The sequence below is a fragment of the Ochlerotatus camptorhynchus genome, unplaced genomic scaffold (assembly GCF_037179485.1).
Source record: "Ochlerotatus camptorhynchus isolate MF236.1 unplaced genomic scaffold, CSIRO-AGI_Acam_v1.1 ptg000317l, whole genome shotgun sequence".
NCBI classification, from domain to species: Eukaryota; Metazoa; Arthropoda; class Insecta; order Diptera; family Culicidae; genus Ochlerotatus; species Ochlerotatus camptorhynchus.
The window spans coordinates 270271-288850 of NW_027040805.1; the positions used below are offsets into that span (position 1 = coordinate 270271).

Consider the following 18580-nt stretch of genomic DNA (forward strand, 5'->3'; position numbering starts at 1 on the left):
ATTATATCAAAGAATACGAATCCTTATTTAAAACCTCATAACATTTTAATTTTTTTAAGCCATCTACGGGGTATTGGAACATTCTGGATACTTCCGCAGAAGGGATTAGTTTCCGACTTGTGCCAAAACCCATCATGAGAATCCTAAAATAACATGAGAATTCTAAATCTATTTCAATTGTAGCTATATTAATTGTTCCATGTTAGTCATATTTAGTATTTCACATTGGGACATGTTCCGGTTACTCCTGGAGAAGTGACTAGATTCTGACTTGGAATAATATTCCATCATGCTACACCTCAAGTCACATGAGAATTTAAAACCTATTTAGTTCAATGGCAGTTATATTAAGTGCCTAGAACAAAATGTCCGTACCCGGTTATGTTACGAGTAGTGACCATTTTCCGACTTGGTCATATTGGTGGTTGTATTAAGATCTTTAGCCCATATTGGTCACATCCCGACATGTTCCAGGAACCTTTGGGGAAGCTAAAAGCTTTTACATGATAGTCAACATTTAAATACATGATCATTTGCACCTGGAATGTTCCGAGTGTTCCCTATCTGCTGCAAAGTCAAAACATTTATAATCTAATCTAATCTAATCTAATCTAATCTAATCTAACACCAACACAGCCAGTTCTTTAAAGCATCCTGGAAAATGATTGATATACCTCCATCATTTTTCTTGTCTATTTGATATATGTTTCACATCGAAGATGCGTCACACATAAGGATGTTTATTGAAAATTTAGTGCAACAAGTCCTTTAGTTGGTGCATTTTGGACACCTGAAAACTTTTTCAATAATTTCGCGTGTGCTTAGTAGTGCTGTGGGGGGTTATTAAAAAAAATAGGATCGAAAGAGTTTTTAAGATTACCGCGAGTGAGCAAACCGGGTTTTTTCTTCCTTCGCCGCCGCCGTGAAGCGTTGCGAAAAAGCAGATCTCCGCTGAATTTTCTAATGTACGCTATTGAATCGTGTACGTTTGGGTTTAGTTACAAGTGCATAACGATCCGGAAGCCGGAAGTTATAAAATAAGTCCAGGAGGTAACGGTGATATCCAGTGGAAGTAGGTTAAAATCGAACGTGCAAATTTTCTCCTGCAAAGTGCTGCCCTGCAAGCCAAAATGGGCGCGTATCTATCGGAACCACTCACAACGAAAGATTAGAGCGAGGAGGCAATTGATTTGCTTGCTTGCGGTTCCAGCTCGATGCAAGGCTGGAGGATCAGCCAGGAGTAGTAGTTTCTAGTGAAAGAAATGATCTCCATCACATCACTAAACATAACCACGAGCAATGACGAGGAACTGCATCCGAAACCCCATGATAAACAAGGAGCGGATGCATCCAATGAAACTTTTAAGCGCAAAAGAATCATTACCAAACATAGGAAAAAAATCGGTAAGATCCTTCCATTGCATTATTTTATCATTCATCAATATTGGACAAATATTTACACATTATACACAACTACACATAGTAACTCGGAGCGTTTGGTACGGTATGTCCACGCATCCTTCCACCCCAGTAGATTCAAGAAATGTTCCCATTCATTTCCAAGAATCATGTTTGCGGCAAATACAACGCAGTAGGCCTGGCCGTACTGGTCTTTATATCATATCACAGATATGCTGTAAACATCAATTAGACAAGAAAAATGATTAGACCTCATCTAACCCAATCATTTTCCAGGATGCTTTTTCGTACTGGCTGCGTTTGTATTAGATTAGATTAGATTAGATTAGAATATGCGTCACACATACCGAAATGGCCAGACCTACTGTGCAGCATTTAAGGGGCAAGATGATTCAAAAAACATTGGGCCTGTTTAAGGATTTCGAGGATTTAAATACGATGCTACAGAATCCAATAAATGGATGAAACGTGGACATCTTGTACCGTACGTTCCGTTTTTCGTAAAAATATGATTGGTTGGTCGTTGGAAGCATCAAAGATAGAAAGGTTAAGTGATGCTCCATTTTTCTCTGACGATTGGGACATGAGGACTAACTCCTGCCCTAGCCTTTTATGGCTTATTGCTATAGCACCATTACTCGATTTCTGATAAGAGATAAGAGGGAAAGATAGGAAAAGAAAGGAGAAGGATAAAGGAAAGGATTATATATGTACTCTTTGAACATAAACAATATTTATGATTTGAAATATACAATAAACAATATTAAACTTCATAACGGGGGTGGTCACTACCGAGTCTTGTCACTATTAACAAGGCATAAAAAGTAAGAAGGACTTACATGTTTTCCCTTGACCACTGAAAAATCCTGTTCCCCTCGTTTTAAATTCCATGGGGCTTTGTGATAGAAAAAAAACTAACACTTAATTCTGAGACAATTTTCTGTCACTCCCGTGGAAATACACAAAAATTCATGACGGGTTCACTTATCGTCCTTTAAGTCTATTCGACCGCTATTTTCCAGACTATCACCGTTTCTGCTTTTCTGCGTCTTCCTCATGAATGCGTTTGTTTCCAATTCTAGTTTTCATCTTTTATCGTTTCATATTTACAATAATATAAAACGAAATCATTTCATCTCCACTCGGCGTAAACTGTCAGTTAAACACATTCACTTTCATTCTCTGTCGCTCTTTCCTCTGTTCGGGACATAACAACACTGCAACGAGTAATTTGGTCTATTGTAGTGTATCCCGTGTCCTTAGTTCATTGCATGTCATATTACTCCATCAGTATTGATAAATGATGAAGTATTCGATTTTTTTACAGTTGTCATTCTTGCATTTATCGCAAGGATCCGACTCTAATTGAAAGGTTCCGCTATTTATACCCTTCGGAGTGTTGAAACATCCTCCAAAAGAGCGCCCCTTTGTCAGTCAGAATTGGATTCCTCAGCAACAACATTAAGGAATGACACCGATAATGGCCATGCACCAGAACCCTAGTCTTAACCACTTCAAACTAGGGAACAATAAACAGAAGATTAGGAATCACATATACTCATCTGACTATACTAACTAACTCATATACTAACTAACTCATTTTCCTTGATTCAAGATCATCCTCGGTGGACAAAGCCGAGTCTTGTCATTATCAACAAGGCATAAAAAAGTAACAAGGACTAAGATGTGATCCTTGGATTACTGAAAAATCCTGTTCCCCTAGTTTGAAGTAGTCAGGACTAGAATTTGGTGCTAAATCTTACATCCCGTAACGTACCACGAAAAGGTGATCTATTCACGTTATGGGGCGAGTCGCTCTTTCTTCATACTTCTTCAATGCACTATCAACAAAATCGAAATATCTCCCTCTCCATCTAAGAAAAGTCAGTTCTTCTACTCAAAGAATCAATTCTTTTCTTCTGTCTATTACACTCAATCCTCAATTGATGAAAATTATGTTTGCTCATTACGAAGGCACTCTTTCTCCACCTCTTTAACATTACACAACTTACTTCCTCTTAAATGAACTTCCTTTTTAACATACCACCACAACACATGGGTATTTGAAAATTTCCTTTCGTTGAGTTTCTTCTCTAACCAATCACCAAGTCAGCCGGTCAGACTACACTTCAACTCCTGCTTGTTTCCGACCCTTTCTAATGATCTGAATGCACACAAATCACAAATCAGTAGCGCTTTAATACAACCTTTGCAACTTGCGACAAACAAATTTCTGCTGCTAAAGGGTGATACGGTCAAAATTTGGTCAAGGGAAAACGCGTGTAAATCGGTGAAATCGTTTATTTAAAAAATCAAATTAAATTTCTTTTTCAAGTTCAATTAGTATAAAATTCAGGAAAAATATTCAGTTAGGCTTCCGCTTTTCCAAATCCGAATTGCCGGGCCTTACGCTTGACCCCTGCCATCAGATTTTGTACAGCCACCTTGTCCACCTTCTTCGCCGCAGAAAGCCAGTTTGCCTTGAACTGCTGCTCGCCCTTAGCAGTTTTTTTGGTCTTCTTTAGGTTCCGCTTGACAATAGCCCAGTATTTCTCAATTGGGCGGAGCTCTGGCGTGTTGGGAGGGTTCTTGTCCTTGGGAACCACCTGCACGTTGTTGGCGGCGTACCACTCCATGGCCTTTTTACCGTAATGGCAAGATGCCAAATCCGGCCAAAACAGTACGGAACAACCGTGTTTCTTCAGGAAAGGCAGCAGACGTTTATTCAAACACTCTTTCACGTAAATTTCTTGGTTGACAGTCCCGGAAGCTATGAAAATGCTGCTTTTCAAGCCACAGGTACAGATGGCTTGCCAAACCAGATATTTCTTTGCGAACTTTGACAGTTTCATGTGCTTGAAAACATCTGCTACCATTCCCCTTCCTTTTGCCGTATAAAACTCCTGTCCCGGAAGCTGCTTGTAGTCGGCTTTGACGTAGGTTTCGTCGTCCATTACCACGCAGTCAAACTTCGTCAGCATCGTCGTGTACAGCCTCCGGGATCGCGCTTTGGCCGTCGTATTTTGTTTATCATCGCGATTTGGAGTCACTACCTTCTTGTAAGTCGATAGTCCGGCTCGTTTTTTGGCTCGATGCACGGTTGTAGACGATACACCCAGCTTATTTGCGGCATCTCGGAGAGAGAGGTTAGGGTTTCGCTTGAAACTACCGGCAACTCTCTTTGTCGTCTCAGCGGCTTCCGGTTTTCGATTTCCGCCCGATCCAGACTTCCTGGCTGTCGACAAACGTTCCCCAAACACTTTAATTACATTTGTAACGGTTGATTTGGCAACTTTTAGCGATTTTGCAAACTTTGCGTGCGAGTAGCTCGGATTTTCGCGATGAGCGAGCAAAATTTTGATACGCTGCTCTTCTTGCTTGGACGGCATTTTGACAACTGAAGAGTGAATTCCAAAATCAAAATAGGAGCAACATTCTACACACACACACCTTCAAAATGAGGGGTGTTCAGGTTTTTTAAATGCAAAATTGAAAGAAATACGTCAAGTTGATATTGACCAAATTTTGACCGTATCACCCTTTAAGTCAAAACATTTAAAGTCAAAACGTATCGTTAATGAAAATTGTAGAACAAATTATGTGCAAAATAAAGGTTTTCAATAAGTATTGACCACCAATAATGACACCAGCAGTTAAATATACATTGTGGTAGGGAATTGTGCTTACTTTAAACTCCAAGAGAATCTCCGGTTGAACAAAGTCCTCTGGCGCATCAGCTGCTGAAAGATGAGTTAGATTGAAGTTGAATAGCAAGAAAACAGATCGAATAAATTTGTTAAAAAAAAAAGTGTTCAGTAGGATCGACTAAGAACAACTAAATTCCTTTCGCGTGCATTTTTCCGGCGATCTCGACGTTAATATCATCTCTCATCACGAAATTTGTCTAAGTGCGAAGTGCTTTTCCAATCGCATAAACGTATGAAGTAAAGTTTATTAAATTAAAATTTTCTTTGTTACTAAAGAGTATTTTCAACCGCTTTATGACAATCTATGGTACTGTGATTGAGTGTAGATTAAATCACACGCTTCTGGTGATAGCTTTTTGATATAATTATATATGTACAAGAATCCAAAGTAAAGAAGATATTTGGCCAGGGATGGAGGGGAAGTAAATAAATAAATATGCCACTTAAGCCATTTAAGTTAATCCCGTAAGTTAATTGTGCCGTGATAACCAAAAGCAGTTGAAAAAACTCTACCTTTTATGAATGGTTAGCTGAACAATGGTGAATCACATAACCACTCCACACCATAATAGCAGATTCAATCTGAAAAGCCTCTCTTTATGTTGAGTTGATGGGGAATTTTGCTTCTGTAATTGCTCAGCTAATTAGTCTCAATCTAATTAAAGATTACGTGTAGAGCTATGTCAATAGGGAGTTTCACAATACACAAGTATAGTTGCGTCAGACAGGACGGAAACACGGATAACCATAATATGTACCTTCTAGTTTCTGTATCCTATAAAGCAAAACAGGAAAGCTTACCTGACGTTGAAAACAACTATTTGCGTTTTGTTTGTATTGCGTGGAACCGAGGAGAAAATCGCTACCCACTACCCAGTCCAATTGGACAGCAAGAATTACACAGGCCCTATCCACTTCATCGGATTCAGTTAGTTCAATGAAACTCGACCCACAACACGAGAGACGGACGGCCGTTGTACACATCATTTGAAGACAAGGGAAATTAATTTGAGCTACCACCACCTTTACTTCCACCCTTGGATGAATTTTCTCATTAACTTCAACCTCATAGACACCAACAGTGTACCAACGATAGCACATTAAACTAGCATTTCTACACGGATAATCCAAACATTTTCTACATTTGGTGTGGAAATGTAGAAAAGGGCGGAAAATGTAGGCGTTCAAATGCTTAACTTACTCTAACGGGGACTAAAATAGGCACGCACTTCGGAGAACCATAGCTATCCTAGATGCGGTTAAAACATGCTGTTTCGGAGTTAGGTTTAATTAATTAGCAGCTCTCCATAGCGGTGATGCTATTGCTCAAAAACACTTCGAACCGTTAAAATAACCTTGAACTTAATGTAACACGCCTGAATGAAGTTGAATTAAATTTAACCCACCGTAGAAAGTGGCAGTTCGAAAGTTATTTACTCGAAAATCTCTGACATTTGCTCCGGTTGCCAAAACATAACTTGAAGGTAGACAAAAATAACCGCCCTCGGATAGAAGGGTTATTTAACAACATGGGAAATGAAGAAATCACTCGAATTCTGGCTGAAAAATTTTAATCCCACATAGATAATAGACACATTCTATGTTACGTTACAATAGTTTTTTTCCGTTTTTTTTACAATTTTTGTAATATAACTAGTAAAAAAAGACACGACCGCATGGTTGACGTAGACTACGTTAAGCTGTGTAGTGAAATTCTCGTGCGTTTTTCTAGATATGGATTTAAAATATAGTAGAAGTAGCCTATGATTTCGGTCCTATGTACATATTTTGGATTTCCTATTTAGTAAAACTTGGTGAAATTCAGGACCTCATAAAATGCGAATACATACTCTATTAAATTTGGTTCCTAAATGACAATCAGATATGAGTAAGGCTTTCTTCAGGTGATTCATTGAAGCGTCCAACAATGACCGTCATGATGGCTGATGGCTAGCACTTCAAGATTTCTAGGAAACAAATCTTGGACGGTTGTGACATCCCTCATGAAATTGAAACTCCTTGTGTACTGAACTGCAACAAACGTGAAGTTGTCCTCGCTCGCTATTCTACTATCTATATGCAATTTTCACACTGCCGAACTCTAACGGAACTATCAACTCTATGCTTTCATCTACTCCATCTATCGTATAAAAATTACCACTACAGTCTATTATTTGAAATTAGCATCTTCAACTATGTGAAGTTCCACTTTCTTTGTTATAAGTTTTGTGAGAGCTGATATATGTACTCTTGAAATTTTTATGTGGTAATGAGATTGATCAGAAATAAGGTTTCCTTAGCAATTCAACTTCAAAACGCTAAACGGAGTGCACAATTTTACATCAATGTTATGCAACATTTCATAGTTGATCGGGATATCAATTAGCCATGAATCCCTCCAATAAGTTCTCAGTACATCTTTTATCTACCGATTGAACAAATAAAAACAAAAATACTAAGGCTGTGTTTCATTTGGAAAATTTTAACTTAGATTTGACACTTCGAAAATAAATTAAGATGTTCGAAAATCTCTGTTGTTGATCGGCCGATTTTCGAGAAAGCGTCTATCAACATTGATTCCTTCCCAAGTAACAATTCAGTAACCATTTAGCATCCACTCTGATTTATGATGGTTTTATAACGGCAATGAACAATCAATTTAGTTTAAATATAGCATTTTAAAGTGTAAAACATCCCTGCTTAGTAATTCAGCTTTTTGCTGTTTTAAAAACCTTTTATAGTCTGGCAGGAAAGTCAAAAACTGTCTTGTTTTAAAAATAAATTTAAAACAGTTATCAATCCCTCCTTAAAACCGTTCTGTAATTCAATCATAAACGTCATTTAGCAATTGTTTATTAATGTCATGATAAAATTCTGTATAAACGTGTTCTATCATTATAATAGCAACCATAAAACAATTAGGTTTTGCATTAGAGAAAAAAGCATTTATTGTTGCTTTTTAGCCATTTTAAAGTGCATCATTAACTCCCCAATTATTCTGTTTACAAATTGAGGTTAAAAGATGGTTCTTCATAGTTAATAAATGCCAAATTCATAACAAGGAAATCTCGAAGGATAGACGAAGTAGGATGAAAAAATCAAGTCGATTTAAAATAAATTCACTTCTTTAGAAGAACCAGCACACCACCAACGACTGACCATCTGTCGGAGATGAGTAAAGTGAGCGAGGCTCTCACAGGCCCACAGCGCAACTGTCGAAAGATAAACAAACTTTGACGTTTAACTTTTTGCGGGCAACATTGCTTCCATAAATGCTGCCATAAATCTGAACGGGTTAGCATCAAGCAAAATGGCTTCAGATAAATACAATTCAGCCTGCAAGTTTTATTCATAAAAGTCATTTTAAAACCATATTAATTTGTTAAGGAATTCTTGAAAACAAAACAACTTTTTCACAAAGGACCCATGAAAATCAACTTTTATGGCACCGCCATGTTACAATTAGTTTCCTTAGTTTTTACAATCTTCGATTTTCAATCAATATTTCCTTAGATATAACTATATTTTGGTAAATTTAGCAATGAGCAAACATTTAAATGCGAAAATAATAAAATAAAATCTCGACCAAGCTCGATCTGATGAATATATTTTTTTTTTCAATATTAAATAATTACTCAAATCGACGTTTTACGAGGGTGGGCTTAATTTTTTCGATGTTTTCACGTACATTTCACATACAATTTGATATGGAACTGAAAACTAGGCCACTTAATGAGATCTATTGTAATAAATTTGGATATTCAACAAGATTTTTACACCATCAGTTTCTATATTAATTATTTTGATAAGATCGGATTCATAAATCCTTTTCTATCTTGGTTGATGCTTTCCTAGTGGATTCAGTATGTGGCTAGGGGAAATTGCTCGGAAAGGGTTTTTATTGTTGCTAAATAGCTTTTGTTGTAGCTTTCAAATGGTTCTCAATGCGTTCGTCATACAACTTTTTGCAGTAAATCAATCTTGAAGAGTGGAGGCGAATCAGCCCAAGGCTGAAAGCCTCATTAATAAAGTTAATTAATAATAATAATCTTGACGAGAATACACCCTTCAGAACCTTCTACAGGGTGGGCCAACTAGACATATTCTAGTCTTATTGAGGTTTTGGTGGATGCATTAATGACAAAATAGCCTTGACCAGGGTTTTATGAATGTTGTTTTATAGTTGCTTTGTAGTATTTCATAAAACTTAAAATGTTACTTGGAAAGATTGTACGCGACAGCTCTAATTTAAATAAAAAAAATCTATGTATTTAGTAGAGAATCTACCGGATCCTGAATCGAACCCGGCATGATATACGCATCTTTTCTGCCAATCGGGGTGCCTAGCTTATTTTATTGTATCGATATCGATCCTCATTCAATCTTACGATTCTTTAAGCTGTAATTTCACTTTAACACCCAACCACCCCATCATTACATTAAGATCGAACATAAAAAATAACCTACTCATGCATCCAAACTAGTAATCAACTCCATCGAAAGCTCATCATTACCGTCTCGAACACAAGAGCTATAATATGCCTCCCCTTAAGCAGCATAGGTACATGAAAACATACGTAGGTACATACGTTATAACCGCCTCAAGAATGGTCGATCGACATTCATCAAACATGCTGACGGAACGAAACGGATGCGACGCTTGCTGGCTGGCTGGTAGGCTCAAGCAAAACACTGCCACCTACTCCGCCATATACCGATGGTGGCGCCCGGCCGTCAACCTCAAGAAGAAGAGAATTGTCATTTCCGTTTGCAAGCAATGTTCTTGGCATCGTTTTTTTTCCCATTGAGATACGCTCCGGTCCTCAATTTCAGGCAAAGCCTTTCCACTTTGAAAGACCTTTTCCAAAGCTACCTTCAGCGCAGTGTTTGGAAATCTGTCAACATGCCATTGAACTACCGTGTGTCAGGTTCGTAACTGGTCATGAATAGATATTCACAAATGAGTGAAGTGTCAGACACCTTTGCCGAATAAGAGTATTCAGTTTTGTAGCACCAAATGAATGAACAAAACGAAGAACGATGGTTGCAGAAAAAAAAAACGATCTCAACAGTTCACCGAATAACGCGTTCAATGATTGTATACAACTTTGAACTGAACATATCTTCTCTTCGTGTCTACCGCACAACATTGCCGTACAGATCCATACAAAGCAGTGGATGATACATAAGGAATCGCAAACGTCATCTTTCTGCCGCACCAACTCTGGCAGTAGCACAGCGCAGCTAGGTAGGTACATAAGAAACATTCCTTCGTCCTGCGGTACATTACGAGCGAATAAGGGTAGAAATAATCGAATAAATAGAACGCGGATAAGTTAGTTAGTTTTGATTTATTATGAACACGGATCAATGTCATGGTTGGTTTTAAATGAATGAAACTAAATTTATATACTGTCAAGAAAACTCTGAAATTAAAGTTATATGAATAGATAACTTCCTGGTATCTTCGGGGAAATTGTTAACTGTCCTCCTTTTGGTACAATGTGTCTTCCAGCGGGGACACCGTAACATCCGTAAAAGTGGTAAATTCATGAAATTGGAGTTAGAGCTGCACAGGTATTAGCGGAAGCACTTATTGGTGAGTTTTAAGAAAAAATATGGGGTTTTGGTCCAAATATGTACCCTGGAGGGCTAAGGCTGGTCCATTAAAAGATCCGAAACATGCGTAAAAGTGGTCAATTCATTAAACTGTTTCTAGAGCTCCATTTTTTTTTGCGGACACTCTTGTTGATGTGTTTTTCGAATTAATTTCTTATTGTGGCCAGAATATTGATGATCACATACTGGTCCTCCGGAAGATCCGGAACATCCGTAAAAGAGGGAAATAAATTAAACTGGTCCTAGAGCCCCATCTTTTTTTTTGCGCAAGCACTTGTTGATGTGTTATCTGACTGAATTTGGCATTGAGGCCACAAACAAGTTGTCCAGATGATCCGGATTATCCATAAAATAGTCAATCAAGCTTGCTACAACGTATGAAAAATCCGTGAATGGGTGTCTTCGGGAAAGTTTTCATATATTTTTTGGACAACTTTGCAGTGACCTTGGTCATCAGAACAACTTTGCAGTGAACAGTTATTTCTCAGAATGCCAAAATCTTGAGATATGATACATGCACAAGCTCTTACGTACACTAGCGCAGTGTACGTAAGAGCTTGTGCATGTATCATACACATACCGAAATCAGAACAGCTGAACGTTCTGTAAAACTTTGACCTTTACTTTATAATACCAAAACATTTTCAACCTTGTTTAAATTATCAAATCTTGTCATTTTAGTGGAGATTTAGTTTCAAAGTAGCTGAAAAGCAATTGAATTGAATTGCATAAATTTTACCGAAAAGTTCAGCTGTTCAGATTTCGGTTAAAATTACCGAAGTCGGCGATAATTTCTAAGAGTGTATTGTCCATCATTTGAAAGGACTTGGTTAGTTTAGCAACTATGTGTGTAGAAGCCTGTATATTCCAAGTAAGTCAGGATCTTGTGATAAAGCACATATGCAATCCCAAGCAACATTTTAAGTTTTATAAAATACTACAAAGCTACTATAAAACAAAATTCATAAAACCCTGGTCAAGAAAGCTTTGCCATTGATGCATCAACCAAAACCTCATTGATGCTAGAATCTGTCTAGTTGGCCCACTCTAGAGAAGGTTCTGAAGGGTCTATTTTCGAAGCTCTTCAAGATTGATTTACTGCAAAATGGTTGTACGATAAACGCATTGAGATCCATTTCAAACCCGTATTTAAGCTACAATAAAAGCTATTTGACAACAATTAAAACCATTATCCGAGCCATTTACCCTAGCTGCTTGCTAAGTTCACTAGAAAAACAACAATCAAGATAAAAAAGGATTCATAAATACCATCCGATCTTATCAAAATAATTCAACTGATCGTAAAAAAATCCTGGCGAATTTCCAAAACTATAAAATAGTTCTCATGAAGTGGCCTAGTTTTAGGTGCCATATAAAATTTGATGTGAAATGTACGTGAAAACATCGAAAAACTTGAGTCCGCCCACGGAAAACATCGATTTTACTAATTATTTTACATCAAGAAAAAAATTTATTCTTCAGATCGATCATTAAGCTTAGCCAAGATTTTTGTTTCTCATGATTTTTACATTCTAAATATTTTCTCATTGCTAAATTAATTAAAATAAAGTTATATCCAAAGAAATATAGATTGAAAATCGAAGATTGTAAAAAAAACCGAAGGGACGAAAGTAATCTGTTCTACATTTCTTTTAACGAATTTTAATAAAATTTGCTTAATTTTCTCAAATTTGTTTTGGATAAAATCGATTCGTTTTGAATTAACGCGCGCATTTCGATATTATCCGATTTCATCCACTATTCATCGATAATTTTCAATGTGTTAGAATTATCGAGCATTATGCTGATATTATTTTTAGTGTGTAGCGTGATGTGACCTGCCACTTCCTGAGCATCTGCTTTTGTGATTGTTTCAAACCCTTCAAGCTACAAGTACCAACTCTGGAAGCAACGAAAATATCTGCATGGAGAGTTGGTGACCAAATTTACTACCGGCATTGATGGCCAAACATGACCAAACCATAGATGCCATATCGATGCTTATGTTCACCGGATGCCAGGCAAGCTTCGGTTCACGAGGAAAGAGCATTAAAATTTTGATTAAAAAAGCTAATTCACCTTTTTGTATTGTTGGTCGAGATTCCACGATGTTCCTTTCTTATAAACAAACGGGTGTCACCGTTACTTGTCATGATAATTATAAAGATGTGATCCGATAACAGTGATGTGAACAATACAAACAGATACTATCCGTGTTTAGAGATTTAAGCTAGATTATATCCGATTTGGAGGCGAACCAGCCCAAGGCTGAAAGCCTCCCTAATAAAGATAAATTAATTAATTGATTATATCCGATATAATCGATAAAATGGATTTGTTCGACTATGAATCGATTCATCGAATTTTAGAGTTAGTTTTGGCAACATTTGAATAAATCTGGGACTTTCGTCCCCCTCGAAAACAACAAACAAAATAATTGTAATATGGTGGAGGCATAAAAGTTGATTTTCATGGGCCATTTGTGAAAAAGTTATTTTGCTTTCAAGAAATCCTTAACAAATTCATAAGGTTTTGAAATGGCTTTTTTGAAGAAAACTTGCAGAATGAATTGTATTTATCTAAAGTCATTTTGCTTGATGGTACCCGTTCCGCCGGACGTGCTGGTTCTAAAGTACTAAAGAACTAAATTTTACTGAAATCGACTTCCCTTCGGTCGTTAGCATCGCTTGAATTTTTCCTCCAACTTCGTTTATCCTTCGAGATATCCTTGTCATAAATTTGGTTTTTATTCACTATGAGGATCCACCCTTAAAGTTCAATTTGTAAACAGAGGAGATTTTATGATACACTTTTAAAAGCCTAAAAGGCAACAATATATGCCTTTTACTCTCATTTAAAACGTAATGGTTTTATGATTGTTTTGATAATGATAGAACAGGTTTATAGAGTATTTTATCAAGACATTAATAAAAAATGCTAATGAAGTTTATGATTGATTTATAGAACAGTTTTATGGTGGGATTGAGAACTACTTTAAATTTAATTTTAAAACAAGACAGTTTTTGACTTCTCGCCAGACTGGAAAAGGTTTTTAAAACAGCGAAAAGGTGAACTACTAAGCAGGAACGTTTTACACTGTGAAATTCTGTATTTAAACTAAATGGATTGTTCATTGCCTTTATAAAACCATCATAAATCATAGTAGATGCCAAATGATTGCAGAATTGTTACTTGGGATAGAGCCGCGTAACAAGAGCATTCGCAACTAACCTGTTCTTCATGTAGAAGGCCTTGTCCACGGGGGAAAAAAAATTGAGGACTGTATTTTCCATGAATGTCAGGTTCATGAGATATAAATAGCCCATAAAAAATCTCATATATACACTTACGCCACCTAGTGTCTGAACTCTGAACTTATATGTCCACCATTCGAAAGATCTTAGTCACCTGAAAATGTTTGCCGAACACAGTAACTTGCTATATCGCCGGGATCACGGGGTTTTCCATTTTTGAACCAATTAAATCAAATCCCACGTGTATTAAATTTACGGGATTCACTCGTGTAATCGGAAAAAAAAAGTTGGAGGGTTGTATACTAGATACGACCGCAGGGTTGGCGTTGGATAACGTCTGTTATGTGTTGTATTTAATTGTGTATATTATATTTTAGGAATATTCCTTAATAACTCTTTTGCGAAAGTTTGGTGGCCCTGAAAAGGGCCGTTTTGTTGGGCTGATGTTGTTGGTTTGCTCTACTCTGTCGCCCTGGAGGAGCTTTGGAATGATGTTGGTAGTTCGAAGACAGACAGCATCTCCCCTTTCAGCGTTCCCACACCCCAGTATAGTCCCCAAATTTAAGTGTAACTGTGATATTCTGGATAGAAATTGTCTTCAAAACTAACTCTTTGTCGAATTATTGGTGGCCCTGAAAAGGGCCGTTTTGGTTGTGGTTTTGGAATGATAGACTGAATAAATGATTATGTTTGAAACATTTCAGTTTTTGCTCCGATCAACAACCATACGGGGCAATATGAGCACCCTAGAGTCGGTGTATAATGAGTCACGCCAAGAGTGAAGCCGAGTCTACCTATTGAACTGTCAAACCGGCTACCTATCGCGCAAAGTACACAAACATTACGATGCTATGAAAGATCCACGAAAGGCATTGTATTTATAAAATATAATCGAAGAAATGATCATAAACACGCAGTGAGCAATAAATTATCATGGGATACGTTTGGTAATGATCACTTATGAGGAATTCTACTATTTTTGGTTAAGATAATTTGACTAAATCACTGATATAATGATTTACTAAAGCCGCTATATTTTTTTCTCGCTGGAAGTCATTTGAAGTTGATGTAGAAGTCCTCTGTTGCAAAGTGAAAAGAAAGGGAATCTTTCGAAAACCGTGATGCGAGTTCAACTGTTTTTCTCTTGGCGTGACTCATTATACACCGACTCTAGAGCACCCTAGTAAAAGTTAAGGTTTTGACAGGTTTTCACTAGAAAATAACATGCAGGAATCAAGTGAAATAGAAACATAAGTTCTTTCAGCAACAGTTACGTGTATTGCTCGCTGTAGAACCAGCGGATCAGTAAAATGTAATATAGTGAATGCGATGCTTGTTTTCTTGACTGCATATCTTATAATATTCTAGAGATTTTGAGCTAATGTTACATTTCCATTATTATCTTAAATATGTAATTGAATTTTGATACGGTTTTCATGGAGATGCATATTAGAAGCATTTTCAACAAGTTTGTAAACAAATAGATTGAGTTAATAGGTATTATGCCCAAACGAACGGTGGCCCATCTCGCCCCGTATGGTCTTCTTGCCCCCATCGCCTCTATTGGACTGAATTCGGAAATGCTCATGTCCAACCGGTTTTCGTTTTGGGCTGGAAATTCTCTAAAGCAACATATTTAAAAAATCTGGAAAAATCCGGAACATAATTAAAAATTCTTGAAATAAACGTAATAACATATTAGTGAATTATATCTGGGTAAGTATCTGGCAAGACGATTGAAAATCTGGAAAATCAAATAAATCAGGAATACTGGCAACGCTGTCTCGTTTCATGCCCGTAGAGACAACCGACCCATTTTCAGTATTTTGCTACCCACAGTATTTATTGTACCGTCCCTGTATTCATAATATGCTACTCGGCGCAGGTATAAAACCACCCTCGACGGTCGAAATGTCATCATTACAGTTTCAGCATCGAACTGTTCGTGTCGTTCGTTGCATTATGTCTGGACGTGGAAAAGGAGGCAAAGTCAAGGGAAAGGCAAAGTCCCGTTCGAGCCGCGCTGGATTGCAGTTTCCAGTCGGTCGTATTCACCGTCTACTCCGAAAGGGCAACTATGCCGAGCGTGTTGGAGCCGGTGCTCCCGTCTACCTGGCTGCCGTGATGGAGTATCTGGCCGCTGAAGTTCTCGAGTTGGCAGGAAATGCCGCTCGTGACAACAAGAAAACCCGAATTATCCCACGTCACCTGCAGTTGGCCATCCGCAACGACGAAGAGCTGAACAAACTTCTTTCCGGAGTGACCATCGCTCAGGGTGGTGTCCTGCCAAACATCCAGGCCGTCCTGTTGCCCAAGAAGACCGAAAAGAAGGCCTAAATTCGATCCAAGTTCCCACCCTTTAACAAAATCCGTCCTTTTCAGGACGACCAATTTGATGGTAAAGAGTTTCGTTTTCAAAACAGTTTATTTCGTGGTGCGCAAGGAGTGATAAAATGAATCCATTAAAAACATGGTTGAATCTTTCTGTCATGCTCTCCCTAGTTAATTGATATCCTCATCGAGTAGGTTCGATGATGGTTGATTAGTGTAGGCGTGTCTTGAATTCCAAGAAATTAACCAGTGCAGTGTTATCATTCCATCCAATCAATCGACTAAATTTTCAATAGCGCCCTAAAATATCCATCAGTACCGTCCCAACGACGCGTTCATATAGATAAGATAGGTAAATAGCAGATTTTTAGCGATGGGCCCAATCTTAGATCCATTTCCCCTACCTTGCAGAGCTGCGGTGGCCCTGGACTTATGGCCTACATTGATGCAGCGGAATGAAATTCATCAGCAAATTACGGTTGAGATTTCAGAAATGATCGTGGTGTGCGTCCAATTTGAAGTGTGGTGTGATTTCTGATAAGGTATTAGTACCTCTGGAAGTGAATTAACTACCTACGTGACTTCGGTTTACTGGATCCCGGTAAATGTACCTTACTCTCCGCTTTGGACGTGAACTGCTTGCCTTCAATAAATTGAGTGATTTGACTAGTAACTTCAAAAGAGGTTTTCCTCGGACCGCTGATTCTGAACTGTATTGTTCCTTCATTGCTCAACATTTACCGTTACCGTTGGGACTTCCGGTCTTCTTTGCTTAGCCAACCGGTTAATCGTATTGAAGCGATACTTCTAGATTATTATTACGGCTATACTGTGGGATCATAGAACAATAAAACCGAGCCTGGTTAGTAGGTGAACACAAAATACTAAAGTAGAACATTCTACCAACATATAGAGTCCAAGAGATTCCTTCAAAAAGGCACAATATATGCGACCGAAACTTCGGATGAAATCCAAACAGATATTTTGAGAGGAACCAGTCGATCACAATCCTCTTATTGAGTTTAACCGGTATTAACAGAGAAATAAGACGCGTTAACCACGAATCCTTGGGAATGATCGTGACACGCTTCATATGGATGACGAATCGTCTTCATCTCATCCTCAGAAAATGGTACCCATTATTTTAATCGGCATCCTCTTGAAAAATTCCCCTCACAAAAAGGCTTTTCATGTACTACCAGAGGGTAGGGGGAGAGGGGCAATTTAATTATTACTAAAATGAACGAAATTTACGATGTGCGCTTCCATCGTGTAAACTTTATTTTGATTGCTGAAGCATACACTCAAAAAATTTACCACATAGGTATCTAATGGATGAAAACCATGTGAATTTCACATAGCTAAAAATCCCACCACAAAATCACATGAATATCAGGAGGACGATGAAAGTCATGAAAAAAGTGTCGGAAAGGCATTAGAAAATTAATCGTTAAACTCTTTCTTGATAATGTTGTGGCCATTTTTCCAACGCGCTCGGCGTAGTTGGCCTTGCGGAGCAGACGGTGAATACGACCGACTGAGAACTGCAGCAGCTGGGCATTCCATGACGGTGGCCCAGTATACCGGAGCACTGGCACCAACGCACTCGGCGTAGTTGTCTTTTCGCTCCCAGGCTCTGCTGCCGCTGCTCTGCTGCCGTTGCTCTGCTTACGCTGCTCTGGTACTGCTGCTCTGCTGCTCTGCTGCTGAGTCGACGATCGGATAGACAATGATGGAACGGGCGACCTTGTTGGACGCTTATATAGTAGAACAGAAAATATCAGAGGTGTCAGATACTCGCATCTGATGTCTGGGTTGGAGAAAGTATAAGAATATAAAAAAAATCAATCGATTTTCACCATCTTCAGACAATGGTTTACTTTTAACCATTTTTCAATAGTTTACAGAATGAAATCAATAGTTTTGAAACACTAAGCAAATTGCTAGAAATATTTCCAATCGATTGATGCCATTATCTCGTAAATCTATCGAGAGACGGTTGAGTTATTATCGTTCAAAATCTTTTAATTTTTCGTAACTCATCCAAAATGACTGTTTTCAATTTTGTACCCCCGTATGTTGCCGAAAGACGTTATCCAACGTCAAAAAACTCTAGAACAAAGTACTGCGGACACGAGACGAGGCGCCCACTGTTGTGGCGACGGTGCGGCATCATACAACATGCCAAAATATCATGTGGATGAAGTGTGGCGTAAAGCAAACCTCGACAAGCTTTTTTACCATGCTAAC

At 38.0% G+C, this 18580-nt stretch overlaps 2 protein-coding genes across 4 annotated transcripts in view; both read left to right on the forward strand.

The window, feature by feature from the left end:
- LOC135707757 (pleckstrin homology domain-containing family G member 5) overlaps positions 1-18580 on the forward strand; it is a 376532-nt gene that overhangs the window by 179920 nt on the left and 178032 nt on the right. The window lies entirely within an intron of this gene.
- Positions 15921-16787, forward strand: LOC135707771 (histone H2A). Its single transcript, XM_065229654.1, has one exon. It carries the CDS (start codon positions 15962-15964, stop codon positions 16334-16336), a length of 375 nt encoding a protein of 124 aa, XP_065085726.1. The 5' UTR covers positions 15921-15961; the 3' UTR covers positions 16337-16787.

What these genes read in the sequence shown, in the direction of transcription:
- LOC135707771 (XM_065229654.1), top strand. Translation starts at nt 15,962, where the DNA reads ATGTCTGGACGTGGAAAAGGAGGCAAAGTCAAGGGAAAGGCAAAGTCC.